Source organism: Polistes dominula, unplaced genomic scaffold, assembly GCF_049000335.1.
Source record: "Polistes dominula isolate Pdom_NZ unplaced genomic scaffold, Pdom_raw_medaka contig_15, whole genome shotgun sequence".
NCBI lineage: Eukaryota > Metazoa > Arthropoda > Insecta > Hymenoptera > Vespidae > Polistes > Polistes dominula.
In genome coordinates this window covers 2,511,865-2,537,629 of record NW_028300915.1, presented here as the reverse complement: position 1 = coordinate 2,537,629, position 25,765 = coordinate 2,511,865, and the positions used below count along the sequence as shown (strand labels likewise).

General features: G+C 28.2%; 6 protein-coding genes across 9 annotated transcripts; 2 read left to right on the top strand and 4 right to left on the bottom strand.

Annotated features, from left to right (window-relative positions):
- The first annotated feature begins 385 nt into the window (after window positions 1-385).
- spel1 (DNA mismatch repair protein spel1) lies at window positions 386-12,874 on the top strand. The gene is made up of 15 exons (XM_089170209.1): window positions 386-525; window positions 596-645; window positions 9,146-9,269; window positions 9,346-9,602; window positions 9,688-9,855; window positions 9,952-10,140; window positions 10,221-10,615; window positions 10,700-10,914; window positions 11,038-11,355; window positions 11,429-11,650; window positions 11,726-11,958; window positions 12,043-12,134; window positions 12,226-12,448; window positions 12,520-12,610; window positions 12,698-12,874. Exons 1-15 carry the CDS (start codon window positions 492-494, stop codon window positions 12,703-12,705), a joined length of 2,619 nt encoding a protein of 872 aa, XP_089026335.1. The 5' UTR covers window positions 386-491; the 3' UTR covers window positions 12,706-12,874.
- Window positions 535-7,734, bottom strand: LOC107073195 (uncharacterized). Its single transcript, XM_089170213.1, has 3 exons — window positions 7,578-7,734; window positions 5,490-7,313; window positions 535-5,308 (listed from the first exon to the last, which is right to left on the bottom strand). Exons 2-3 carry the CDS (start codon window positions 7,300-7,302, stop codon window positions 1,047-1,049), a joined length of 6,075 nt encoding a protein of 2,024 aa, XP_089026339.1. The 5' UTR covers window positions 7,303-7,313; window positions 7,578-7,734; the 3' UTR covers window positions 535-1,046.
- A 1,807-nt stretch (window positions 12,875-14,681) lies between the features above and the next one.
- On the bottom strand, window positions 14,682-17,348 carry LOC107073198 (RAS oncogene family member Rab39). Of its 2 annotated transcripts, none has more exons than XM_015333739.2 (3): window positions 17,212-17,348; window positions 16,689-16,798; window positions 14,682-16,555 (listed from the first exon to the last, which is right to left on the bottom strand). In XM_015333739.2, exons 1-3 carry the CDS (start codon window positions 17,317-17,319, stop codon window positions 16,117-16,119), a joined length of 657 nt encoding a protein of 218 aa, XP_015189225.1. In that variant the 5' UTR covers window positions 17,320-17,348; the 3' UTR covers window positions 14,682-16,116. The 2 variants fall into 2 exon arrangements, with proteins under 2 accessions (XP_015189225.1, XP_015189226.1); XM_015333740.2 differs by lacking the exon at window positions 17,212-17,348 and adding an exon at window positions 16,930-17,088.
- A 281-nt stretch (window positions 17,349-17,629) lies between these two features.
- On the top strand, window positions 17,630-20,303 carry Uba4 (Ubiquitin-like activating enzyme 4). Of its 3 annotated transcripts, none has more exons than XM_089170211.1 (6): window positions 17,630-17,768; window positions 18,306-18,500; window positions 18,559-18,772; window positions 18,891-19,189; window positions 19,264-19,731; window positions 19,824-20,097. In XM_089170211.1, the coding sequence occupies exons 2-6, from the start codon at window positions 18,323-18,325 to the stop codon at window positions 19,973-19,975; spliced, it is 1,311 nt and encodes a 436-aa protein (XP_089026337.1). In that variant the 5' UTR covers window positions 17,630-17,768; window positions 18,306-18,322; the 3' UTR covers window positions 19,976-20,097. The 3 variants fall into 3 exon arrangements, 2 of the variants coding, with proteins under 2 accessions (XP_089026337.1, XP_015189229.1); XM_015333743.2 differs by lacking the exon at window positions 17,630-17,768 and adding an exon at window positions 20,190-20,303 and having other exon boundaries at window positions 18,111-18,500; window positions 19,824-20,004; XR_001476698.2 differs by lacking the exon at window positions 17,630-17,768 and adding an exon at window positions 20,190-20,303 and having other exon boundaries at window positions 18,114-18,500; window positions 19,824-20,069.
- Window positions 20,304-20,412: 109 nt separating this feature from the next.
- Window positions 20,413-22,478, bottom strand: Galt (Galactose-1-phosphate uridylyltransferase). The gene is made up of 6 exons (XM_015333746.2): window positions 22,170-22,478; window positions 21,926-22,095; window positions 21,654-21,859; window positions 21,313-21,541; window positions 20,987-21,203; window positions 20,413-20,917 (listed from the first exon to the last, which is right to left on the bottom strand). Exons 1-6 carry the CDS (start codon window positions 22,207-22,209, stop codon window positions 20,673-20,675), a joined length of 1,107 nt encoding a protein of 368 aa, XP_015189232.1. The 5' UTR covers window positions 22,210-22,478; the 3' UTR covers window positions 20,413-20,672.
- Window positions 22,479-23,102: 624 nt separating this feature from the next.
- On the bottom strand, window positions 23,103-25,704 carry alien (COP9 signalosome complex subunit 2 alien). Its single transcript, XM_015333742.2, has 9 exons — window positions 25,147-25,704; window positions 24,805-24,999; window positions 24,598-24,723; window positions 24,338-24,505; window positions 24,068-24,242; window positions 23,842-23,980; window positions 23,535-23,751; window positions 23,328-23,468; window positions 23,103-23,259 (listed from the first exon to the last, which is right to left on the bottom strand). The coding sequence occupies exons 1-9, from the start codon at window positions 25,198-25,200 to the stop codon at window positions 23,140-23,142; spliced, it is 1,335 nt and encodes a 444-aa protein (XP_015189228.1). The 5' UTR covers window positions 25,201-25,704; the 3' UTR covers window positions 23,103-23,139.
- Between the last annotated feature and the right edge of the window lie 61 nt (window positions 25,705-25,765).

Sequence of the window (25,765 nt, the reverse complement as noted above, 5' to 3'; positions counted from 1 at the left end):
ATTTGTACAAGTCAAAATCATATAATTATATTTATATCGTTATGATATATTTTACAGATCACAATTACATATATAATTTGATTTTTTTTAAATTAATAACAAACACACGTGGCTCATTACTATTATGCTTTGTTAATATGTTTATATTATTAATACTTAGCATCAGATGGTGCGGCTATTGTAATATGTTACCAACATCAAAAATTATTGACCCACGACAATTGCCAACGTATATTACAATTAGGATCTAGATCAGTTGAGTAGAATTTTAGAAACATTTATTTTTTACATTCTAGAAACTTTTCTTTTTATTTTATTACTTGTATGAAATTTTCGCGGGAAAATGAAAGATCTTTTATACTCAAATATTACATACGTTGGTGGAGTTATACTGTACAATTGATTGTGAAACGCTTATGTTTGCAATTATTTAATTTTCTATTACTTGTATTTGTTTGTTAAATATTAAACGTATTATTTCTATATTAATAATGGCTGTACAACCAAATCAGCAATTTAATATAGGTAAATAACTTTTACTCTTTAACATATCATTTATTCTTTTATAATATATATATATAATTAAATATTTTAGATCCATCATCCCAAGTCAGCTTTGTTAAATATTTCACGAATCTACCAGAGGTAAATAAAGATTTATATGTGTAATATTAATATTTATTTTTTATTAAAAGCTTATGACTTCTTACTTGGAAAGCAATCTTATATCTAGGTTATTATTAATAATAAGTGAAATTAAATTACAAGATAGTGCATCTATATTAACACATTATGTTTTATAGTTTACTAATACTAAGCTATAAAATATAATTATTTGAGTTACATTATGTTGTAAAAAAGTGTATACTACATAAATTTATAGTGTACATACTATAAATTTATATGTATACTACATAAATATAAGTGTATACTACATAAAATTATATACAAATCAAGTATATTATTATCTGTGGAAAATAAATTGTGTATGTTTAATTCTTTTTATAAGATAAAAATTTTAAATTAATTTAATTTAATAATTATATTCAACCAAAAAGATCTTTAGCTTTCTCTTTTGCTTTATCAAAAGTTGTTGTAAATTTATGACCAAGTCTTGTCCAGAATGTTGGAGGAACATCGGTTTCTACTTTTTCTGTTACTTCTGGTGTTTTTATCGTAGTAGTTGGCGGCAAAGGAATTACTTCTCTAGGTTTCTCTCTAATATCCCATGGATCTATACCATCTGAATGAGGAGGTAATGTAACATCAGGATTTTGTGTTACATGATTAAAAATGTCATCACCGTGATTAGCATCATATGGACCACCACCATATGCTTCTAAAATACGTGGGTCTATTTTAGATTCTGGCTTACTGTTCTGAGAAGGTAAATTCTCCTGATAGTTGTTTTGATTTTTTTTCTTCTCAAATACTTCTTCTAAATTCAAATCTTGATTTAATTGAGATTGAGTTACACTATTACTAACTGAATATGGACTAGGAGTTGATGGTCGATAAATATGTCTAGATCTATGTCCACCTTTCGTGAAACCTTTATTGGAAGACTTTGGTTGTTGACTTACATTTTCAACAACATTTTGAGTATTTAGCTGTCTTGAGTCTTCTTGCTGATTTGAAGATTGATGATTAATGGAATAAAAATCGTTATTACTTCCAACTTCTTGAGGAGAACTTGACCCATCTGATAATTGATTTTGATGTGAAATAGTTTGATCGTTAATATCACTCGAATGATGAAAATGAATATTACTTGGATTTTCCGTGCTATCAATAGAGATTTGACTTGATAATCTATATCTTTGTCTCCACTTTGGTTTTGGTGCAGGTGTCAGTGCATACAAAGGTTTATTCGCGTTATTATCTGATTGTTTTTCAAGATCAGGCATAGATTGTTGATTATGTCTGTAAGGATATGTATGATAGTCGAATTGTTGTCTTTGTTGCCCATTTACTGAATGTCCAAAAGTTTGTTGAATTAAATCATCCAATTTGCCCGATTGTTGTGTTAAATCGTCAGACTGCTGAGTCAAATCTTCAAATCGTTGGTTATGACTACCTGGTTTCTGATTTTGTTGACCAAATTCTATATGTCCAGAAGTTTGTTGAGACAAATCATCAGTTTGCTGAGGCAACTCTTCAAATCGTTGGTTATGACTACCTGGTTTCTGATATTGTTGACCAAATTCTATATGTCCAGAAGTTTGTTGAGACAAATCATCAGTCTGCTGAGTCAAATCTTCAGATCGCTGGTTATAGCTACCTGGTTTTTGACTGTGTTGACCAAATTCTAAATACCCAGAAGTTTGCTGCGTTAAATCGTCAGACTGCTGAGTCAAATCTTCAAATCGTTGGTTATGACTACCCGGTTTCTGATTTTGTTGACCAAATTCTATATGTCCAAAAGTTTGTTGAGACAAATCATCAGTCTGCTGAGTCAAATCTTCAGATCGCTGGTTATGGCTACCTGGTTTTTGACTGTGTTGACCAAATTCTAAATGCCCAGAAGTTTGCTGCGTTAAATCGTCAGACTGCTGAGTCAAATCTTCAAATCGTTGGTTATGACTACCCGGTTTCTGATTTTGTTGACCAAATTCTATATGTCCAAAAGTTTGTTGAGACAAATCATCAGTCTGCTGAGTCAAATCTTCAGATCGCTGGTTATGGCTACCTGGTTTTTGACTGTGTTGACCAAATTCTAAATGCCCAGAAGTTTGCTGCGTTAAATCGTCAGACTGCTGAGTCAAATCTTCAAATCGTTGGTTATGACTACCTGGTTTCTGATTTTGTTGACCAAATTCTATATGTCCAGAAGTTTGTTGAGACAAATCATCAGTTTGCTGAGGCAACTCTTCAAATCGTTGGTTATGACTACCTGGTTTCTGATTTTGCTGACCAAATTCTAAATGCCCAGAAGTTTGCTGCGTTAAATCGTCAGACTGCTGAGTCAAATCTTCAAATCGTTGGTTATGACTACCTGGTTTCTGATTTTGTTGACCAAATTCTATATGTCCAAAAGTTTGTTGAGACAAATCATCAGTCTGCTGAGTCAAATCTTCATATCGCTGGTTATGGCTACCTGGTTTTTGACTGTGTTGACCAAATTCTAAATGCCCAGAAGTTTGCTGCGTTAAATCGTCAGACTGCTGAGTCAAATCTTCAAATCGTTGGTTATGACTACCTGGTTTCTGATTTTGTTGACCAAATCCTATATGTCCAAAAGTTTGTTGAGACAAATCATCAGTCTGCTGAGTTAAATCTTCAGATCGCTGGTTATGGCTACCTGGTTTTTGACTGTGTTGACCAAATTCTAAATGCCCAGAAGTTTGCTGCGTTAAATCGTCAGACTGCTGAGTCAAATCTTCAAATCGTTGGTTATGACTACCTGGTTTCTGATTTTGTTGACCAAATTCTATATGTCCCGAAGTTTGTTGAGACAAATCATCAGTTTGCTGAGGCAACTCTTCAAATCGTTGGTTATGACTACCTGGTTTCTGATATTGTTGACCAAATTCTATATGTCCAGAAATTTGTTGAGACAAATCATCAGTCTGCTGAGTCAAATCTTCAGATCGCTGGTTATGGCTACCTGGTTTTTGACTGTGCTGACCAAATTCTAAATGCCCAGAAGTTTGCTGCGTTAAATCGTCAGACTGCTGAGTCAAATCTTCAAATCGTTGGTTATGACTACCTGGTTTCTGATTTTGTTGACCAAATTCTATATGTCCAAAAGTTTGTTGAGACAAATCATCAGTCTGCTGAGTCAAATCTTCAGATCGTTGGTTATGGCTACCTGGTTTTTGACTGTGTTGACCAAATTCTAAATGCCCAGAAGTTTGCTGCGTTAAATCGTCAGACTGCTGAGTCAAATCTTCAAATCGTTGGTTATGACTACCTGGTTTCTGATTTTGTTGACCAAATTCTATATGTCCAAAAGTTTGTTGAGACAAATCATCAGTCTGCTGAGTCAAATCTTCAGATCGCTGGTTATGGCTACCTGGTTTTTGACTGTGCTGACCAAATTCTAAATGCCCAGAAGTTTGCTGCGTTAAATCGTCAGACTGCTGAGTCAAATCTTCAAATTGTTGGTTATGACTACCTGGTTTTTGACTGTGTTGACCAAATTCTAAATGCCCAGAAGTTTGCTGCGTTAAATCGTCAGACTGCTGAGTCAAATCTTCAAATCGTTGGTTATGACTACCTGGTTTCTGATATTGTTGACCAAATTCTATATGTCCAGAAGTTTGTTGAGACAAATCATCAGTCTGCTGAGTCAAATCTTCAGATCGCTGGTTATGGCTACCTGGTTTTTGACTGTGTTGACCAAATTCTAAATGCCCAGAAGTTTGCTGCGTTAAATCGTCAGACTGCTGAGTCAAATCTTCAAATCGTTGGTTATGACTACCTGGTTTTTGATTTTGTTGACCAAATTCTATATGTCCAGAAGTTTGCTGCGTTAAATCGTCAGACTGCTGAGTCAAATCTTCAAATCGTTGGTTATGACTACCTGGTTTCTGATATTGTTGACCAAATTCTATATGTCCAGAAGTTTGTTGAGACAAATCATCAGTTTGCTGAGTCAACTCTTCAAATCGTTGGTTATGACTACCTGGTTTCTGATTTTGCTGACCAAATTCTAAATGCCCAGAAGTTTGCTGCGTTAAATCGTCAGACTGTTGGGTTAGATCTTCAAATCGCTGGTTATGACTACCTGGTTTCTGATTCTGTTGACCAAATTCTATTTGTCCAGATGTTTGTTGGGTCAAATCTTCAAAGCGCTGCTTATGACTACCTGGTTTGTGATTTTGCTGACCAAATTCTATGTGTCCTGCATTTTGCTGAGTCAAATCATCAGTCTGCTGAGTCAAGTCTTTAAAGCGCTGGTTGCGACTAGCTGGTTTTTGATTTTGTTGACCAAATTCTACATGTCTAAAAGTCTGCTGCGTTGAATCATCAAATCCTTCTATCTGTTGTATGAGATATTTAATCTCTTTCGTCAATTCTTCATGGTTCAATCTTTGACTATTTTGTTTCTGATTATGTTGACTAAATTCTATATGTCCAGAAGTTTGTTGCTTTAATAAATCAGATAAGCCCAACTCCTTCAGTAGATCTTCAATCTGTTCAGCGTAATATTGAGAGTACTTGTCATCAGTATTTGGTTTCTGATTTTTTTGACCAAATTCTATGTGTCCAGATGTTTGTTGCGTTAAATCATCAAATACACCTAACTGTTGTGCTAGATCATTAATCTGTTGAGTCAAATCTTCATAGTACTGGTTATGACTTTTTGGTTTCTGACTTAATTGATCAAATCCTATATGTCCAGTAGTTTGTTGGGTCAAATCATCAAAGTTTTGTGCTATTATGTCTTCTAAATTTAGGATGTGTCTTTTTCTTCCTTTTGTTGTTTTGTGTTTGTTCTATCATGTCTTTAGTGTTTTTCTTTAAATCTTTATTAGGTAGTCTTAGTGATTTAATTTCATGATCACTATTTGGCAGTTTCTCTTTATCATAATCTTTTAAATCTTTACGAAATTTTTCATAATTCTGTCTGTTCCGAATTTTGCTAAAACCATCATTACCAGCATTACGCTTATATTTTCTCATATATCTTTGCTCTATTTGAGCACAATCTTGCATTCCATGATTATGGCCTTGCGTGCTAGAAATCTGTTGTAAATTTCCAGTATAACCTGGATTATAATTATTATCTAATGTATGACCAATTTCCTTGTTATATGTACTAATTTTTTGATGTGAATAATATTGGTTTCTTTCATTTGGATTAACAATTTCTCTTCTTTGTCCTATAACATCCCAATTTTGATGCTGTAATATTCCATCTCTTATATGTGGATAATTTTCCATATTTTCATTTAACGTTCTGTGTTGTAAATTGTCTCTAGATCGATAATTCTGGGTTATTTGTGATTGATGAGTATCTAAATATTCTCTTTGATAATTTTCATTTATATTCCGTTGTAATCCAATCTGTTCATTTTCCCTATATCTTTGATAATTGTTATTTTCACTATTTAAAGTTGGAATATTACTGGGTAAAACATTTATATGTGATTGAGAAATATATGCTTCTTCTCTTTGATGTTGAACAGTTGGTCTATTTCTATTATATACATTGTTTTCATTTCTATATAATGTATCATCACCTGTATAAATTTGTCTATTTGACAATTGATTTTGATGTACATTATATATATTTCCATTAGTAGGAACATGCTCATTTTGATCTCTATGTCTATAATCAGCACTCTCAGCAACTTGTAGATCAATATTTCTAAAAGTAGGATTAACATTATCTTGAACTGTATTCATAGTATCTGTATGCAAAGTGTTACTCGATGTCACTTGTTTTAAACGAGATGATTGATGAATTTTTCTTTCCATATTTTCGAATTCTTGATTTACTTTTTGTATAGTACTATGTAAATCATCATTTATATTTGGAGTAATCTTATGTATAGGATTGAAACTTGTACTATATTGAGAAGTATAATTTTGATGATAATAACGAATTGTTTTTGGACCGATAACATATTGTCCCTCTTCTTCTGATACACGACCATTTCCATCATCAGTTTTATATGTGTTTACTCGAGTCCAATTATCATTTCTTATTCCAATATGTTGATTTTGACCTTGTAACAACTCTGAATCACCAACGGATGTTCCATGTTGACTTATTTGTAATCTATCACTTAATTTTCCTAAATTTTCAAGTCTTTCAATATTACTTCCTCGTTCTCTGTACGTTTGTTGTAACTGGTCATTATGTAATTTATTATAATTATGTTCTTGTCTGTATGATTCTAAATTTCTTGATTCTTCATATATTCTTTGACTATTAGTAGTATCCAAAGCATTGTTTCTGTTTTGATTGATTAATCTTTCTGACTGTAATAAATCTGAATTACTTGGATAAATATTACTATACGAAGAAGTATAATTTTTCTTAAAATATCTTACACGTTTTGGACCTTCAACATATTGTCCTTGTTCTTCATAAACTTTACCATGGCCATTATCTACTTTATATTCATTTTGTTCAGTCCAATTACCAGGTCTGTCATAATTAAGATTCAAATGATTTACATTTCTTATATTTGAATCTGTATGATCATTACGATTACCAGATTCTTGATGAGTTCTATAAGAACTAACTTGTCGATAAGTAGTACAACTTTCTATGCAACCATTAGGCAGAGACAATGATTGTGTAAATAAAATGGATAAAATAATGATGCTTATCCTTTTTATTGCCATATTAGGCTAATCTGTGAAATAAACAAAAAATATCTTTCTGTTAAGTTTTATAATAAATTGTATATAATAATATAAATAAAATATATATATATATGTATTAAATATCTTGAAGTAACAACAACTAAATTATAAATTACGTATGATTATATTTTTAATTTATAATTATTACAAAATGTATTCTATAATTTTTAAAATTAGCTATTAATTGAATTTTGATAGTTTATTATATTATTAATATAGTAAAATTTAATAATAAAAAAAATCATTTTTATTACCTTAAAATATACGATCAAGACACACTTTATTTCACTTGCTAATCTGAAGATGTTCTCACTAACATTGAAGAATTACATATAACAGAAGCAGATTGCAGCAATAGCATTTATGTCTGTTTCCCCTTCTTCATATCGGAATTTCAGATTTTTTTTTTTTTTTATTCATTTTATACTTAATGCATTCACTTATCATTGAGAATTCGTGGTAAATGTATATCAACTTCTTCAAAATAATATTAATTAACACATTCCCCATTAATTATTTATTTACGACATTTCATTTTCATATTGAATTATTTATTATTTTTTAATACATCAATATATATTCCATGTTAAAAAAAGTTATTCAATAAAAATTCAATTACATCCTCTAATTCTTTTTATAAAATTATATAAATATTAATATATAAATGTTATTTTAATTACGTAATAATTAAAACAGGATAAAAAGTAATAATAATTTCCAGGTATTTCCATATTTGGTGTGATGTGTCACACAGATTAAATCATCCTTTGTAATACCTTTACTATTTTACTTTCATTCATAAGATTGTCATGTAAAAATTTCAAGGTTACTCTTATGTATTGAAGAAATACTTATTACATTAAATATAAAATAGAAACAGACACATTATATAATTTTTTCAGTATTTAAACATTACAATAACTTGTGCATTATATTTAATTAATAATTACATTTATATATTAATTTCAAATAAATGAAATATATTGCTTATTTTTATGGTAGCAGCTTATTAACACAAATTTATTTGTCTTCCTGGAATATGAACTCTGATCTTTTATCATAATAATACTTCATGATGACCTCATTATTATGGGCGTCATTGGATTTTCTGGATTTTACCAATACTTTCTGAATATGTACTACATTGGTAATCAGTTAATGAAAATATTGATCACAAAATACAATAAATATATTTTAAAATACATATAATAAATGTCTATGTCAATTAAATAAACTACTCTCTATATATATATATATATAATATTCATTTAACTATATTTATTTATTTATACAAAACTTTCTTAATCTTATTTAATATATTCTTACGTAAATTTGTATTACTGATACTTTTCATAAATTCGCATATATTACATTTATACCCATTCGACAATCTGACCTTCTGATAGACATTGACCTATAGATATATGTCAATGTTTAAGATTTTCTTAGTAAAGAGTGAATAAATATTTCTGAAAATTGTATTACATGTCCTATTTAAAATATTCTTTTAGAAATATATAAAAAATATTATTTTTTATTAATATATATATATATATATATATATATATATATATATAGAAATAAAATGTAAATCAAACAACAATTCATCAATCTAATAGAAACTTAAATACGCGTAGATTAAAATTAATGAGAAATATCAATTTCTAGAATAAATATCTATATCACTCTGATTATGAGTATTTTTTTTATCATGTAAATGGATCAAGGTCATACCAATTAATTACACATAACGTTTATACGTATGATATGGACATAGTAAATTAATAATAATAAAAAATTAATGTTAATGTATTCATTTCAGAAATCAAATTCTACTATACGATTTTTTAATCGAGGTGATTATTATACATTACATGGAAGCGATGCTTTATTTGCTGCTAAAGAAATTTTTAAAACAACATCTGTTTGTAAAATGCTCGGTTCTGGTAAGTTAAAATCCAATTTTTATTTTAATCTTATCAAAAATTACTATTAAGTATAAATTTAATTGACTTGTTACAGAACCTCATAAGACTGAAGGTGTTATATTAAATAAAAGTCATTTTGAGACATTTATACGTGATTTATTATTGGTAAAACAATACAGAGTAGAAGTTTACATCAATCAAGGATCAGCAAAGAATCAAAATTGGATATTAGAATATAAAGGATCACCTGGTAATCTATCACAATTTGAAGATATATTATTTGCTAATAATGATATTGCACTTGGAGTATCAGTAATTGCTATAAAATTAGGAACAGAAGGAAAATCCAAAGTAACTTGATATAACATCTGCATATAGAAATATGTTTATAATAATAATGTTTATTATATATTTTATAATTTCTGATATTATGTAGATTTTAGGATTAAGTCATCTTGATACGGTGGCTAATTCTTTCTCAGTTTGTGAATTCCAAGATAGTGAATCTTTCTCAAATTTAGAATCACTTATTGTTACACTCAATCCAAAAGAATGTCTATTAATCCAAGGAGATAGTAGTTATGAATTTGATACTTTGAAACAGGTTGGTTAATTATAGAAAATAATATTATTATATGTGTGTGAAATATTGTATAGAAGATTAGATTTATTTAATCATTGTTATCATATCATTATGTAGGTAATAGAAAGAAGTAATGTTTTAGTTACTTTAAGAAAAAAAAGTGAATTTTCTAATGATTCAGTTGTACAAGATTTAAATACATTGCTCAAATTTACAAAAGGTCAACAACAAAATGCACAATCCTTACCTGAAATTAATTTAAAATTAGCTATGTCAGCTACATCTGCATTAATTAAATATTTGGATGTAAGTATATTTCATATAATTGTAATTTTTAAGAGAGAAAAATATTATTGAGAAATAATATTTTTCAATTTTAATTTCAGTTGACATCTGATGAAGGAAATATTCATCAATTTAACATAGAACAAATAAAACAATCACGTTATTTAAAATTAGATACAGCAGCTATAAAGGCTCTTAATATTGAGCATCGTTCAAATGTATCTTCTAATTTCACTGGGAATGTACCTGATAGTATTTTAACTTTATTAGATAAATGCAAAACTCCGCAAGGTCATAGATTAATTGCACAATGGATTAGACAACCTCTTAAAGATTTGGCACTTATAAAAGAAAGACATGATATTGTAGAAGTATTAGTTAAAAACAATGAATTGAGATCTACTCTTAGCGAAGATCATCTAAGACGAATACCTGACTTACAACAATTAGCTAAAAAATTATCTAGAAAGAAAGCTAATCTTCAAGACTGTTATAAGTGTGTAACTAATGTTATATTTTACAATTTTTTATTTTATTATTTCAACTATATTTTTAAACTAATATATATATTTACTTGCAGAATTTATATGAGTGTATCTCATTTGCCAAAACTGATAGAACAATTTTCTGATGTTTCTAATACAACTGCCTTAAAAGAATTAATTATAGATCCATTAAAAGAACTTATCAAGGATATGGACAAATTTCAACAAATGATTGAACAAACTATTGATTTAGAAGCAGCGGAAAAGGGAGATTTTTTAGTTCATCCTGATTTTGACGATGAATTAAAAGGTATCTAAATAGATAGCTTTTATACTCGTTTATTATTTAAGCGAATGAACATCAATCGTCATATTTTTTGTAAGTTTAATTTTATGTATATTGCATATTATAAATATTTAATCTTTCTAACAGAACTCAAAGGAGAAATGGATGAAATGGAAGAAAAAGTACAATCGCAGTTAAGTAAAGTAGCTGACGATTTGGGTGTAGAATCAGGAAAATCATTAAAATTGGAAACCAATCAACAGTTGGGCTATTACTTTCGAATAACGTTAAGAGAAGAAAAGATGCTAAGAAATAAAAAACATTATACTATATTAGACTCTAACAAGAATGGTGTAAGATTTAGAAATAATAAGTTAAATGAAATAAATGATGATTATATTGCTGCTAGAGAGAAGTATACAAATCAACAGAAAACTGTTGTCACTGAAATTATTGAAATTGCAGGTCAGTACATAATTATAAATTATAATAATATACGAAATTTATATATATTTTATTATATGTTAAATTTATATAGCTGGATATACCGCTCCGATTAAAAATATTGGAGACGTCATTGCCTGTCTTGATGTTTTCGTGGCATTTGCCTTAACTGCAGCAAATGCACATATAACATATATTCGTCCAGAAATGCTTTCTAGTGAGCATGGTGAATTTAATCTTGTTCAAGTGAGACACCCTTGTTTGGAAATACAAGAAGGCGTTGATTATATCTCTAATGATGTATATTTTAAAAAAGGTCAATATAATAAATCAATGAGATATTAAGTTTTCAACAAAATTATCTTTTATATTAGTTTTTAAATAATTTTAGATGAAGTTCATTGTCACATTATAACTGGTCCAAATATGGGTGGTAAAAGTACGTATATACGTTCTGCTGGTGTAACTGCATTAATGGCACATATTGGAAGTTTTGTTCCTTGTGAAAAAGCAACAATATCTTTATTGGATTGTATATTGGCAAGAATTGGAGCTGATGATTCACAATTAAAAGGACTTTCAACGTTTATGATGGAAATGATAGAAACAGCAGCTATTTTAAGGGTATATTAAACTAATGACGTGTTTAACAAGAAACAAATATTTCATGATTTTTTTCTGCAAATTATTCTTTTATATTATTTACAGACAGCAACATCTAATTCACTTGTGATCATTGATGAACTTGGTAGAGGTACATCAACATATGAAGGATGTGGTATCGCTTGGTCCATAGCAGAGTAAAATTCTTATTTTAAATTAATACTATCTTTTTTATAATAGAATAACTTTTTGAATTATATGATATATATATATATATATTTTTTTTAGGCATTTAGCAAAAGAAATTAAATGTTATTGCCTATTTGCAACGCATTTTCATGAGATTACAAGACTTTCTGAAGAAATACCAACAGTTAAAAATCAACACGTGACAGCTCTTGTACAAAATGATAAACTTACTTTGCTTTATAAAGTAAAGCCTGGTGTTTACGATCAAAGTTTTGGTATTCATGTTGCTAAAATGGCTAATTTTCCGGATAACGTAATAGAGGTAATTTTAAGCAATAATACAGCTTATATGAAAAATTAGATAAATCAATTAATAATGGGTATTTATTACAGTTTGCTAAACGAAAACAAACAGAATTAGAAGATTATCAGGGAACAGTTTTTAAAGGATCTGATTGTCCAGAAAAAGCGAGAAATTATAAAGGTTTGAGAACTATAATTTTTATTGTGATTGGTTCAAATGATTATTATATTATCTACATAATAATATTCTTGTATAATTTCATTACAGGAAGCTGATGAATTGATAACTGAATTTCTCAATGAATGCAAAACACTAGATAAATCTTTGTCAAATGAACAATTAAGAGATAAAATCTTGGAATATAAAAAAAAGATTTGTTCTCATCAAAATCCATATATTGACGCATTATTGTCAGAAGTTTACTAATTTTTCTTTATTTTTAAATTTATTCAAAATATACATTACAGATATTTCAAATAAACTGTTGATCATCGACAGGATGTTACTGATAATGTATAAGATGCAGGCAGTATTAAATTACAGAAAATACTAACATATTAAGAAAATGTTATATTTTATGCACATTAAATAAAAAAAAATATTTTTTTATTTAACAATTAGCAGTAAATTATTATTAACAATTAATAATTAAATAATATATTGAGATATTTATTCTTGTAAAATAACATTCGTTTTCAAATACTGTTAGTTTACAGATAGTATTTTGGGATTTTTCTGTTTATTGTAAACGTTAAGGCGGGTTTCCCTTGACCAGAGGACCGATCTGTGAAGGAGGAGAATGACCAATGGAAAAACTGGAGGTTTTTTCCGAAAAGTAGTGAGGTTTTTTCCGAAAAAAATTGTGCCAACATTGATCTTATTACAAATTTTCAATAATGATCATTTTTAAATAATTTGTGGGTAAAGTACCACCCAAACATGTAGAAGGTTATCCTTTTTGGTTGACACGAGAAGAATTTGTACTGTTTGGATGTGATTTATTGGGATGATAAGACTGATAATGAATATATTTTTAAGGGGGTCATCCCATGTGATGGGCTCAAAAAATCGATTTTTTTTTTTCATAAATTGCTTTCTTAACATGTCTAGAATACGGTAGTAAAGTGATTTTTGAAAATTCGAAGTCGTTTTAAAGATACAGCAGGTAGAAGAAAGAGCTGTTCGGAGCGCTGAGTTGGCAGTTGGGGTCCGGGCCTATTGTGTACCGTCGACTTTATACCTGGCCCCCCTTTTATACATATATACATTTATACAAGCTTAGACAAGTTTTTGCAGGCTTAAACAGAAATTTCTATTTGATTGGACTTTTGCTCCTAAGCATCTTCATTCTGGCCCCAAGATTGTTGAAATTGCTAGCTACTTATCAGTTATCATCTTTAATGAAGGTTTTGAAGGTGTTTTAAAAGTAATGTCGGTTATGGGATGCCCCATTGGCCGCAAAGCCCATACGTATGTTGAGAAACGTGATGAAAAGCGAATCTCACGTTCTGAGCGACGCGTAAGTGATGTCGTTAAACAAGCCAGGATTGACTCAAGAGCTGAACAATATGCTTTAAAAGAATTCCAAGAGGAAGAGGAAGGAATACTCTATGGACTAGGCATCACCAATTGAGGGTAAGTTGAGATTTTCATAGTTTTAAATGGACTTGAAACTTTAAACGCGTTTTTCTCAAACTGTGTTTTTCAAACTTTCCTCCATCGTATCTCAAAAACGGCTTGACCGAATGACTTGAAATTTATAGGGCACACTCAACATATGTAAACGCATGGAATGAAGTATTATCAATCGAAAATTTCCAAAATTTCGATTTTTTATAGCAAAAAACCAAAAAAAACCGCAAAATTCGCAACTTTTATTTCAAATGTCTACCAAAAGTCCAATTTTTTGTATATTCATTTGATAATAGTCCATTCCGTGCATTTAGGCTTACAGATTAGAATGCCGTTTTTTTTTTCGTTTCAGATAAGCCAATCAGTCGGAATCGTGGAGGAAGTGCGAGCTCATTTTTTCGAGGCGGAGGTGTTCAGAATGCTGTAACTCAAGTTCTACACAATATTTTTAGCTTAAAATTTATATTTATACTGTCGAAATATATGTTAATAAATGATAATAAACTTAAAGATCTATCTATTTACTGGTCGTAGAAAAAAAAATCCTAAAAAATCCCTAAAAAACAGGCCGTCACATGGGATGACCCCCTTAAATGAATATGTTGTAAAACATATAAACAAAAATTTATAGTATTAAAGTTATATTTACATCAGAATACAAAGCCATAATATTTATTACATGATATTTTACGAATTTGTTAAACATAACTCAAAAAAATAATTATGTTTATTATATTAGCATGTAGTAAATTTTTATGAAATTAATTCATAATTAACAGTGAATTATTTACTCAGGAAATTATATAACATTATATTTTCTTAATTTTTTGTATGATTTATAAACATGATATAATAAATAAATATTTTCTATTATTATTTTATATAATGATGAAAAACACTTCACATATTGTACCAATAAATAATCAGACATCAATTACATTATTTTGTCATGACAATAACGTTTTCGTAAATATATTGTACTACAAATTTTTAATATATATACAATTTTTTTTTATTTTTATTACAAGAAGAAATTCATGAATCAGTTAATAACAAATTTTTTAATATACAGATTAAAATGAAATTTTTAATATATAGTCTAAAATCTATCTGATTTCTTATATATGAGATATATAATTTGCTATTGTAAGTTTAAAAACATTCAATAAAAAGACTGTAATATGAACAAAACCAATTTTGTGTTTTTTCTTTATTATTTTACGCAATGAATTTAATGAGTTCTATTTTACACATTACAGATATTTTAAACATATATTCATGTCAATAATTTAACGCAATATATTATAAATTTAAACTATTTTCAGAAATGTAATTTAATAACAGTTTGTTTTTTAATATTTTATGAATAAAATTGTTTTTTTAACAAAGAGCACAGCCGTTATATAACACAGTATTTTCATAATAGTATACGTAAAACTTGTAGTACATTATTATAAGAATACATCACTACAAAAGTGACTCAGAAAGTATTACATATTTTTTAGTTTTCAAATGAAATAAAAAAGACAATCCTACCTTAATTTTTAATTACTTATATATTTTTTTTTTTTTATTTATACAAACTATATACAAAAAATTCTATCTCTCATGTTATGAATAATTTTTAATATGTATAATTATTAGTCTGTTATTTAAAACAAAGAATGCAGTGAAAATTGTATATATCTACTCAGAGCATTTTGTTTATTACTATTATAACAATGTTAAAAAATGTTTGGAATATACAATATTCATCATACATTATGGTACAAAAAATCTAAATAATAATTCGCTAGATGTATTTAATTTTCTACTACATTCCTTGGATGTAAATCAATTGTGTTGAATGTCTATGAATTAGTTCCCATATTTTTACATTTGTCATATCTTATATAATTTTATATAAATATGTCGATTATGAATTGTTCGGTGAATAAAATGAAAATTATTTATTAGATGTAAATTGTAAGCAGTCTTAAATGAAGTTTCAACACAATTGATTTCTTATTATAAAATAATTTGTTATTTTTTGATAAACCAATTGAATTCTTAATTTAACAACACGAAGACTTTGCAGGCTCTGCTTCGACTAGATTAAAGTCCAAGCCACCAGGTCTTGCAAATCCAGTTTTAATACCATCCCAACCATCTTCTACTTTATATTCACCAGTCTGTATTCTATTATAAACTTCCTGAGTAACTGTTCGAAATGCTTCTTCAACATTGACTCCTGTTTTTGCACTAGTTTCTATATGATGTACACCATGTTGATCGGCAAAAGCCCTAGCTTCTTCTCTTGATACTTCTCTTCTGCCACCATTTGTTACCAGATCCAATTTACAACCTACTAATGCAAATACAGGACGATGCGGTTCAATGTGTCTACGTGCTTCCATCATCCATTGAGGAATATGTTCAAAGCTAGTTCTGTTGCATACATCATATACAAGTAGTGCTCCAACAGAATTTCTATAGTAAGATTTTGTTATAGACCTAAAGTCAAAAATAATGCAATTTTTGGAATGGTATTTTATGAAGAGATTTATGAGTAAAATAAAACAACAAAGACGTGGGAAAAAAGCATCATATACACATAGATATATGTTATTTATAATGAATTATTTACCTAAATCTTTCTTGTCCAGCAGTATCCCATAATTGTAATTTTATTCTCGTGCCATCTTTAACTTCCATTAAACGTGCAAAAAAGTCTACGCCAACAGTTGGATCGGAGAGCTAAAAACAACAAATTCATAAATCACTAATACAATATATAATTCTAGTAACAAAAACATGTTGAATGTATTGAATATATGATGACAGTTTGATGAATCAATCTATGCATCTCTTATGACGTTTGTTCTTACTATTAAGTTTTTCATCACTAACGATTAAAATCACATAATCATTTAAATAAATGATTTTCAACCCTGATCAATGTTATGTGAAAACAATATATAGTATGTAATGAAGATTAGATTATAACTTATTGCGACGCGCGCGGAATAACGTTCATGATAAAAATAATATATAGAAATAAAAAAATTGTACAGAATAATGACGCCAACAATGTGGCGTAACTAAGCATATCCGATAACTTCACATTTATTAAAATACAACCACAGTGGATAAAGATGCATCGTATATACCTCTGCGAACTTCCCATCGGTGAAATATTTAAGAAGAGAACTCTTTCCGACCGTACTGTCGCCAATCAATATTAGCCGAAATTGATAATCAAAAATTGGTTCCACCATCTCGATAGTAGAGAGAGAGGGGGAAAGCAAAAAAAAAATAAAACTTTTGTCCCAAATGCACGTTTCCTTTCTTTAAAAGGTGTTCATCTTCTCGTGCGCACACTTGTCAGAATAACTAAAGTTCAGCTGACCGTGACATCAATCGTCAACTTCCTACTACCTTTGCTCATCGTGCCGTCTCTATTGCGCACGTCACTGTACGAGTAAATACGCAGATCTTATAATTGTATATATCATTCTTTTTCTATAGAAAAATTTTTTCTATCGCATTTACACGTCAATATTTATTTGTGATATTTATCAAGATTATTATGTTTTCTCGTGTAAAGTAACAAAAAAACTTCAAGCTATTGTTTTGTATAATTAAAAAATGTATTTTCTTTCTCTCTCGTAACGTTTTATAAACTTGTCTAGCTCAATTATTAAATGTTACGCCACACCACAAAAAGGTTTGGGCATAAAAGATCATTTCAAGAACTTCCGTGTTCCAATATCAAAAACTTGCCTACTATTTTAATTTAGTTTTTATACGCTCAGATGGCGCGCTGATAAGTTCTTTTGTTGTATTTGTATTTACTTTAAATTACAAGTATTATATTGTATATAATTATAGCAACATTTTACAAAATATCTGTTAAAAATATGTTTTAGAATTGTTATTATAGATTTAAAAGAAAAATCTTTTTGGACTTTAATTTTCTTCGAAAATACACAAGATTAACTAAATACGAATTTATTATGACAGATCACAAATCAAATACATATACGTACACATTCAAGAGACAATCACACCAATGTATCGTTGCACCATCTAACTGTATAAATATAGAACTAAGATAGTAGTAGGTTAAAGCTCAAATTAGAATCTGGGTTCTATGATTCTCTCACTTCATATACACTGTATATAATAAACACAAAAATAACTTGTGAAATAGATACGCTGATTCGAAGAGATTATATTCATTGAATTTTCTTTCTATTATTAGCTGTATATAATAGAGACATGGACGAGGAAGAATTGATAAATGAGATTGCTAAATTACGTGAGCTTTTACATGAGAAGGAAACTGCATTAGCTTATATAAGGCGCACAAAACAAATCCCACGTGACTATGGTTTAAATAATGATGAAATTAGTAGATATAGCAGGCAAATTTTTTTGCCACAAATTGGTGTAACAGGTAATAAAGAATGTTTAGTATACTTTTCTATCATGTTTCTATGTTATTGATATTTTAGGACAAAAGAAAATAAAGGAATCCTCGGTACTTATCGTTGGAATAGGTGGATTAGGTTGTCCTTCTGCATTATATTTAACATGCAGTGGTATTGGACATATTGGACTTGTAGATTATGATAATATTGAAATTAATAATTTACACAGACAGGTGTTGTTTACGGAAGGAACTATTGGAATGCCTAAAGTAACTGCAGCTGCAGAATTTCTTAATAAGTATATGATCATTATTTTCTTCTTCTTCTTCTGTAACTTTCACTTTTATTGCAATTAATAACTTCAATGTGTTTTGAAGTGAATAATTATTATTTACTTCCTATTTATGTACTTGTAGGTTAAATAGTTATACTGAAGTTACTCCTTATAAACTTCAGCTGGACAGTAGCAATGCTTTAAAAATTATAGAATCATATGATATTGTATTGGATGCAACAGACAATGTAGCAACTCGTTATTTATTAAATGACGCATGTGTTTTAAGTAAAAAACCTTTGATCTCTGGATCAGCGTTACGTTTTGAAGGACACTTGTCTGTATTTAATTATAATGGTCCTTGTTACCGATGTATCTTTCCTGAACCGCCATCTCCTGAAACAGTAACTAATTGTGGTGATAGCGGTGTACTTGGAGCAGGTTATTATTTTTTAATTAAAGTATCTTATTATAGTATTTAAGACAGTTACCATTTAATAATCTATTATTTTTAGCTGTTGGAACAATCGGTGTTTTACAAGCAGTAGAAGCTATTAAAGTAATTCTTGACATGCCTGAAACACTTTCTGGTCGCTTGTTAATATTTGATGGAATTGAAACACGATTTCGTAATTTTACTTTACGTATGAAAAATCCAGATTGTGCTATATGTGGAAAAAATCCAATTATAAAAGAATTAATTGATTATGAACAGTTTTGTGGCTCAAAAGCTAATGATAAAGATCCTAATTTAAATATACTTAAAAGTGAAGACAGAATTACAGTTGAAACATATCATCATATAACAAAATTTAATACGGAAGATCATTTATTAATTGATGTACGTTCACCCGAAGAATTTCAAATTTGTCGTTTGAAAAATTCTATAAATATTCCACTGTATGAAATTTTCAAGGATAATGGTACTAAACAAATAAAAACTGAAATTGACAAGCAAGACAATGGAAAAACAATATCGAAAGGTATAGAATAAATAAATATTTTTAAATACATTAATATATATATTAACACTAAATTTTGACTGCAGAATCAATAATTTTCTTTTTTTTTCTAGTTTATGTTTTATGTAGAAGAGGAAATGACTCACAGAAAGCAGTACAACACCTTCAAAAGATATTTAAAGATAGTCATGTAAATATTAAAGACATCATTGGAGGGATCCATGCCTGGAGCAATAAAATTGATTCAACATTCCCTATTTATTAATTGTAGTAGGACCCCTTATAACGCGAGATGTACGTTCTGCGTTATACGAATTTCACGTTATACAAATCCACGAGCGCAAAAAAAAAGACTTTAAGTAATTAAATAAATAATTAGTAAAAATATTTTATAACTAAAATAATTATTACTCCTAATTGTACGAATTGTTGATTCATTTATGTTAAATTTCTTTCATAAAGATGTTAACTGTCAACAGATTTTAACCGATCAAGAACTTATCATTTTTCTTCTAATGATATAAATCTACTTAGCTGAATTTTTCTGGAGATCTTTGGAATCATGACTGGACATTAAATACAATGAAAAAAGATTGGATTACCTTATACGTTTTTTCAAGTGCCTGATTATAAGAACTTAATCGTCCAAACTTCAACGTTCTAAAGGCAGAAAGAGGTAATATAAAAAAATACACGAATCAATTAATAATTAAAAATATATTCTTTTATTCTGTTACTATAAAGATTGTTTTATAACACATTTTTTAATTTTCATGATTTGTTTTACTTACACGAGCTTAAAAACACTTTCCTGTCACCTCCCATGCTATAAATACAGCAAACTAAAGCATATATATGTATATATTTATATATAATACATATGTTTTTACATAATTTATATAAAAATATTATTTTTTCTAAAATAAACACATATACTACAAAAAAAATCATGAGAAAAATATTCAATTGTATTTTACTAATTCTTCTGCTGATAAACTTGTTTCTGGATATCTGTAATGGATATCACTTAAACTTCTTAATTTACTCGCTGCTTGTTCCGGAGTTAAATCTCGTTGTACTTGGGCAAGTAATTCATATCCAACCATATGTTTTTTGATCGTACTTGAACGCAATAATGGAGGTAGATAAATTCCATGAAATGTCCAATATGGATAATCTTGTTTTATATATTCACCAGTTGGGGCACCTTTAATTGTTATATAATTATTACGTACAAATATTTATTTAAAAAAATATAATAAAATTAAATAATTACCATGCCATCCCATAGAATATGGGAAAGAACACTGAAATAAGTTATCATATCTTATGCATAATTGTTTCATTATAACTGCTAATGATTCTTGTTGACTTTTTGATAAATCTTGCATTCTTGTTACTTGATGCTTTGGAAGTACCATGGTCTCATAAGGCCATACTGCCCAGAATGGTACAATTACTATCCAATCACGATTTTCTAATACAATGCGTTCCTAAAATATATCGAATTTCAAATTCATTTCTATAAATTTGTATTATAACAAATCCCATCTAATATTCAAAATATTCAACATTCATTATGTGTGTTATACTTTTACTTACCTTTTTCAAAATTTCTTTTTGCATATAATCGATTAAAAGAGGTTTTCTATTACGATTATAATAATCAGCTAAATATTTATCTTTTATTCTAGCTTCGTTTGGTAAAAAAGAACTAGACCAAATTTGACAATGGGGATGTGCATTGCTACATCCCATTAATGCTCCACGATTTTCAAATATTTGAACCCAAGTCCATTGCTTACCTAACTCAAGTATTTCGTATATCCATCTATTTTTATATAAAAAATAATATTATATAAAAATTCTGCAAATTGTTTAAACATGATATAACTTTCTTAAGATTTTATTATATATAATATAATATATATATATATTCTTACTTTTTAATTACTGCTTCGATATCTTCAACTTTCATAAGTGCTATAGTAACGTTTGACTTTGGATGAAAACACATTACCCTGCATGTTCCTCTAGCAGCTTCAATTTGAAACAATTCATCATCGGATTTTGGAGGAGAAGGTACTGTTTCTAATAATGCAGGAAAATCATTCGCAAATGAAAAAGTTTGTTCATAAACAGGAGTTACCTAAAATTATATTACGAATATTAAATATCATTGTTGTTGAAATAAATCATAATATTATGAAATTACCTCTCCATTAGCTCTAACATTTCCTGGACAAAGTGGATTATTAGGATCATATTCAGGAAGTTCTTCATCCATACTTGGTTCTATTTGACCTCCCCAAGGTCGTTTCATACGATGTGGAGATACTAACACCCATTCTCCTTTCAAAGGATTATAACGTATGTGTTGATGATCTACAAATGAATATTATTCTAATGAATTATAGAAATTAATTATAATAATACAATAATATAATATTATTACATACCCTTTGAATCAAAAGTTTCACTAGCTTGATTAGTATCCATGTGATTGAATTAAGAATTCTTTTCTTTTTTCTTTTTAATTACAATTATACACGTTATGTATATAATAAAAGATGTTTTATGGTCTCATTTAAAATAAAACTATAAATAAATTCTGATGCGTATCTATTTAATATATAAAATAACAATGTTTATATAATATACTTCCAAGTGACTTGACTTCACGTTATCAGTAAAACTACACGACTGTGATAAATTGAAAAGCATATATGTAACATTGAGATGTAACTTGAGGGCGGAGCTTAAAAAACATTATATTTGGACAAAACAATATTTGATAAGGCTACATTATGCAATAATAGGTAGAGACCGAACTAGATTATTACTAAATGGTACAAGCGGTTTCGTGTTTTTATCTATTATCGACCGCGTTGTTAAAAAATTAATACTTTATTTCTATATTTTTTAATTGATAATACAGTTCTCTACAAGCACATTAAAATAAGATATTATTTTTTTTTTTTGAGTTTTTTTTTAAATCTGTTATTAACCTTTTTGAGGGCCAACTATAATCGGCATCTATGTGATGACCTGGGTATACGGACGGGTGCCGACTATAATCGGCAAGAAGATTCTACTTTACCAATAGAGTATTTATTAACCCATATTGGATTAATCCTACTAAAAGTGAATTATCGAAGTACATTGTTTAAATCTTTCGCTTTTTATATCTTTTAATTGATTTTGTTTTACAATCTGTATAAATTGTAAACTTTTATAAACTAAATCGACTAGAATTAATTGTTCTTATCAAAGTAATTATATATATATATATATATAAATATATATAAAATATTCTAATTTTTGAACATATCACAATAGATTTTATTTTTTTACTTAATGACAGATGTTTGTTTATGATATACTATACACAATAATATTAATGACTTTTAATATGACATGTCATGTTATTCAAGACATTTTGTTTACAATAGCTACATGTAATGATTGTAATTGACTGGTCCATTTATCTAAAGCATTATAGCGAGCGGCACAAACGGATTTTTTATCCAATTCAAGGACCTGGTTCACCTATAATATTTTTGAATAAATATTCAGATATTCCTTTCAATTTTTATTTTTTAAAATAACTTTTATACCTGATCAATTCGTCCATGTATGGTACTATCAAGAATGCAGGATACAAGAAGACTTTCCACTTCTGATACATCTATGTTCAATTCTTTACTTATGAAAGGTATATGGATCCTTGTATAAGGCTTTATTAGTTTAATAAGAACCTAATAAAATAAAAAGTATTATTAAATTATTGATCAAAATCTAATTTTGATATATAAATGCCATACTTGAGTGCGAATATTTCGTAATAAATCCTCAATATGCTCTCGAATAAATGGATCATCCATAATATTATTTCTATTTTGTTTCAAAATCAATTCGAATTGATTAATATCATTGTTTTGATAACTAACAACTAAATTTGTCATTGCTAGAATTTCTGGATCATTTTTGTATGGTTTGGCTTCTTGCGAATCAAATGGATTAATTCCAGATTTCATTAACCTAAAAATTGTAAAATGTTATTTTAAATATAACATTTTTAAAGACAAAATATTTTGTTTTAAGAAATATAGATTTCTATTTTTTACTTACATATTTGCTAATACTAAATATTTTAAACACGTTGTACGTCTTGGAGATCCTGATTCATCGTAATTTTTAAAAGCTTCGAAAAAATCTGTGTGTGCTCTTTCAAATTCTCCTTCTCTTAAATGCATTTTTCCTCCACATTCTAAAAAAAATTGAACATACAATTTATACTATACAAGATCATATTTAAAAAATTCATATTTAACTCATTATACAGTAAAAGACTAACCTCTGATAACTCCCATTATTAATGGATGTGGTATAGCACTTTTAATATGAAGGCTTTGCTCGTACAAAGTTTTTAGTTTTTTGTTATTTTTTTGTGCAGTATACATCTGAATTTCTAAAGCATATATTTCTAAAAGTTGTGTTCCTTTTTTTAAATCATCTTCCCCGTCATCAGTCTAAAAAAATATATATATTATTTTTTTATATATACAAAGATCACAGTCAAAATGGTTACCCCAAATCAAGAAACACTCTGACAAAAAATACATACCTGACAACTTTGATGAAGCTGCTTCAATATTTTGGCTAATTTATTAAAATCAGAACGATCAAAATATAACTTTCCTAACTTCGTATTAGTTTTAAACCATAATCTATCATTTTTCGCATCTTTCAATGCATCTAAAGTAGTTTCGTAAAAATCTTGCAATAGTTCCATCTATTGTAAATAACAAATGAATATAATTATAATTATTTAACTTATTACATTGAATATAATTCATTTATTTAACTTTTATTTTAAATACTTACATTTTTTGATGTACTTATATAATCGAGTATCGAATTAATAGATTTTTCTGAATGATTTCTCGTTACAGCACTTTTAATATAAGTTAATAATTGCTTATACCTCGCCATCATTTCTTTGTAATTGGACTGTAATACATAAACAATTATTTAATAAATTAATACTAACTAACCTGTTATTAATATCATTGTAATCAAATTTTGATATACCAATTTAAAATTAATTTTGATCATTTGTTTCAAAGCTTTGAAACCCCATTCTCCTTTTTCTCCTCCTTCCAAATCTAAAACTTTCTGAAAACTCTGCAATGCAGCTTTTGGATCATCTTCTTTTAATGCTTTGCTATTATAATATTGATTCTCCAAATCGACATCAGGTTCTGAATTAGAATCTTCTGAATATTCCTATAATAAACATAAGTTTACAAATTAGTCTGTTAAATAATTTCTCATCAATTAGCTACGTAAAATGCATACTAAAAACATAACCTAAAATAAGCTTTATACAGAACGATCATGCTAGAAGTTTAATTTTCAAACAAAAATACTTACTAATCCATAGTCTTCTTCTTCTTCGCACATAAAATCATCTTCTCCATCCGACATTTTATACTGATTTAAATAAACAATATAAAATAGAAGTAAAATTCGTTCAACGTACTGACAGCGACAACGATACTATAATATTTTGAATTCACATCTAGTGTTACTAGAATTGACTAAAATACTAGATTAAGAGAAAATCGGATGGTAGTGGGGAAAGTAGTAGCAGTAGTTAGATTAAGTTAGGTTAAGAATGCAACGTTTTATCATAAGATAACTCATGTATTTTGGCGTTGTATATTCCCTCGTGGTAGCGTTGGTTACATCGTAGATCAATTTGATCAAAGGAAGAAAAAGTAATAAATATAAACAATGTCTTTTTATGAAAATAAAAGATGCTAGAACTCGCTTCTCTCTCTTTTCAAGTTTTTTATTTAAAAAAAAATTATATTCAAATATTTAAATGAAATTTAAAGCAGTATTTCCTATGCCATAGAACTCATAAAAAATGAAACATAATTTATTTTTATTTTTTCTTAAATATTCTTTCATTCACTTGTAAAACATTAAAAATACCGTTCCAGTGCATTGCATAATAAAAAAGTAACTCAAATGAGAGTTACCAAAC

Bases quoted from the DNA above. Each gene is read 5' to 3' on its own strand.
- LOC107073198 (XM_015333739.2), bottom strand. From the start codon at position 17,319: ATGGTGGAACCAATTTTTGATTATCAATTTCGGCTAATATTGATTGGC. The intron at 16,799-17,211 runs GTATATACGATG...TGTTGTTTTTAG, and splicing joins CCGATGGGAAGTTCGCAGAG to CTCTCCGATCCAACTGTTGG. The intron at 16,556-16,688 runs GTAAATAATTCA...TTTTGACTTTAG, and splicing joins GCTGGACAAGAAAGATTTAG to GTCTATAACAAAATCTTACT.
- spel1 (XM_089170209.1), top strand. From the start codon at position 492: ATGGCTGTACAACCAAATCAGCAATTTAATATAG. The intron at 646-9,145 runs GTAAATAAAGAT...TATTCATTTCAG, and splicing joins ATTTCACGAATCTACCAGAG to AAATCAAATTCTACTATACG. The intron at 9,270-9,345 runs GTAAGTTAAAAT...GACTTGTTACAG, and splicing joins TTGTAAAATGCTCGGTTCTG to AACCTCATAAGACTGAAGGT.
- Uba4 (XM_015333743.2), top strand. From the start codon at position 18,323: ATGGACGAGGAAGAATTGATAAATGAGATTGCTAAATTACGTGAGCTT. The intron at 18,773-18,890 runs GTATATGATCAT...ATGTACTTGTAG, and splicing joins GCTGCAGAATTTCTTAATAA to GTTAAATAGTTATACTGAAG. The intron at 19,732-19,823 runs GTATAGAATAAA...TTTTTTTTCTAG, and splicing joins TGGAAAAACAATATCGAAAG to TTTATGTTTTATGTAGAAGA.
- alien (XM_015333742.2), bottom strand. From the start codon at position 25,200: ATGTCGGATGGAGAAGATGATTTTATGTGCGAAGAAGAAGAAGACTAT. The intron at 25,000-25,146 runs GTAAGTATTTTT...TGTTTATTATAG, and splicing joins AAGAAGAAGACTATGGATTA to GAATATTCAGAAGATTCTAA. The intron at 24,243-24,337 runs GTATGTATTTTT...ATATTTTTTTAG, and splicing joins AGCTTCATCAAAGTTGTCAG to ACTGATGACGGGGAAGATGA.
- Galt (XM_015333746.2), bottom strand. From the start codon at position 22,209: ATGGATACTAATCAAGCTAGTGAAACTTTTGATTCAAAGG. The intron at 22,096-22,169 runs GTATGTAATAAT...ATTCATTTGTAG, and splicing joins TGAAACTTTTGATTCAAAGG to ATCATCAACACATACGTTAT. The intron at 20,918-20,986 runs GTAATTATTTAA...TAACAATTAAAG, and splicing joins ATATTCTATGGGATGGCATG to GTGCCCCAACTGGTGAATAT.
- LOC107073195 (XM_089170213.1), bottom strand. From the start codon at position 7,302: ATGGCAATAAAAAGGATAAGCATCATTATTTTATCCATTTTATTTACA. The intron at 5,309-5,489 runs TAAGACTACCTA...GTCAGAAACCAA, and splicing joins TGATCATGAAATTAAATCAC to AAAGTCATAACCAGTACTAT.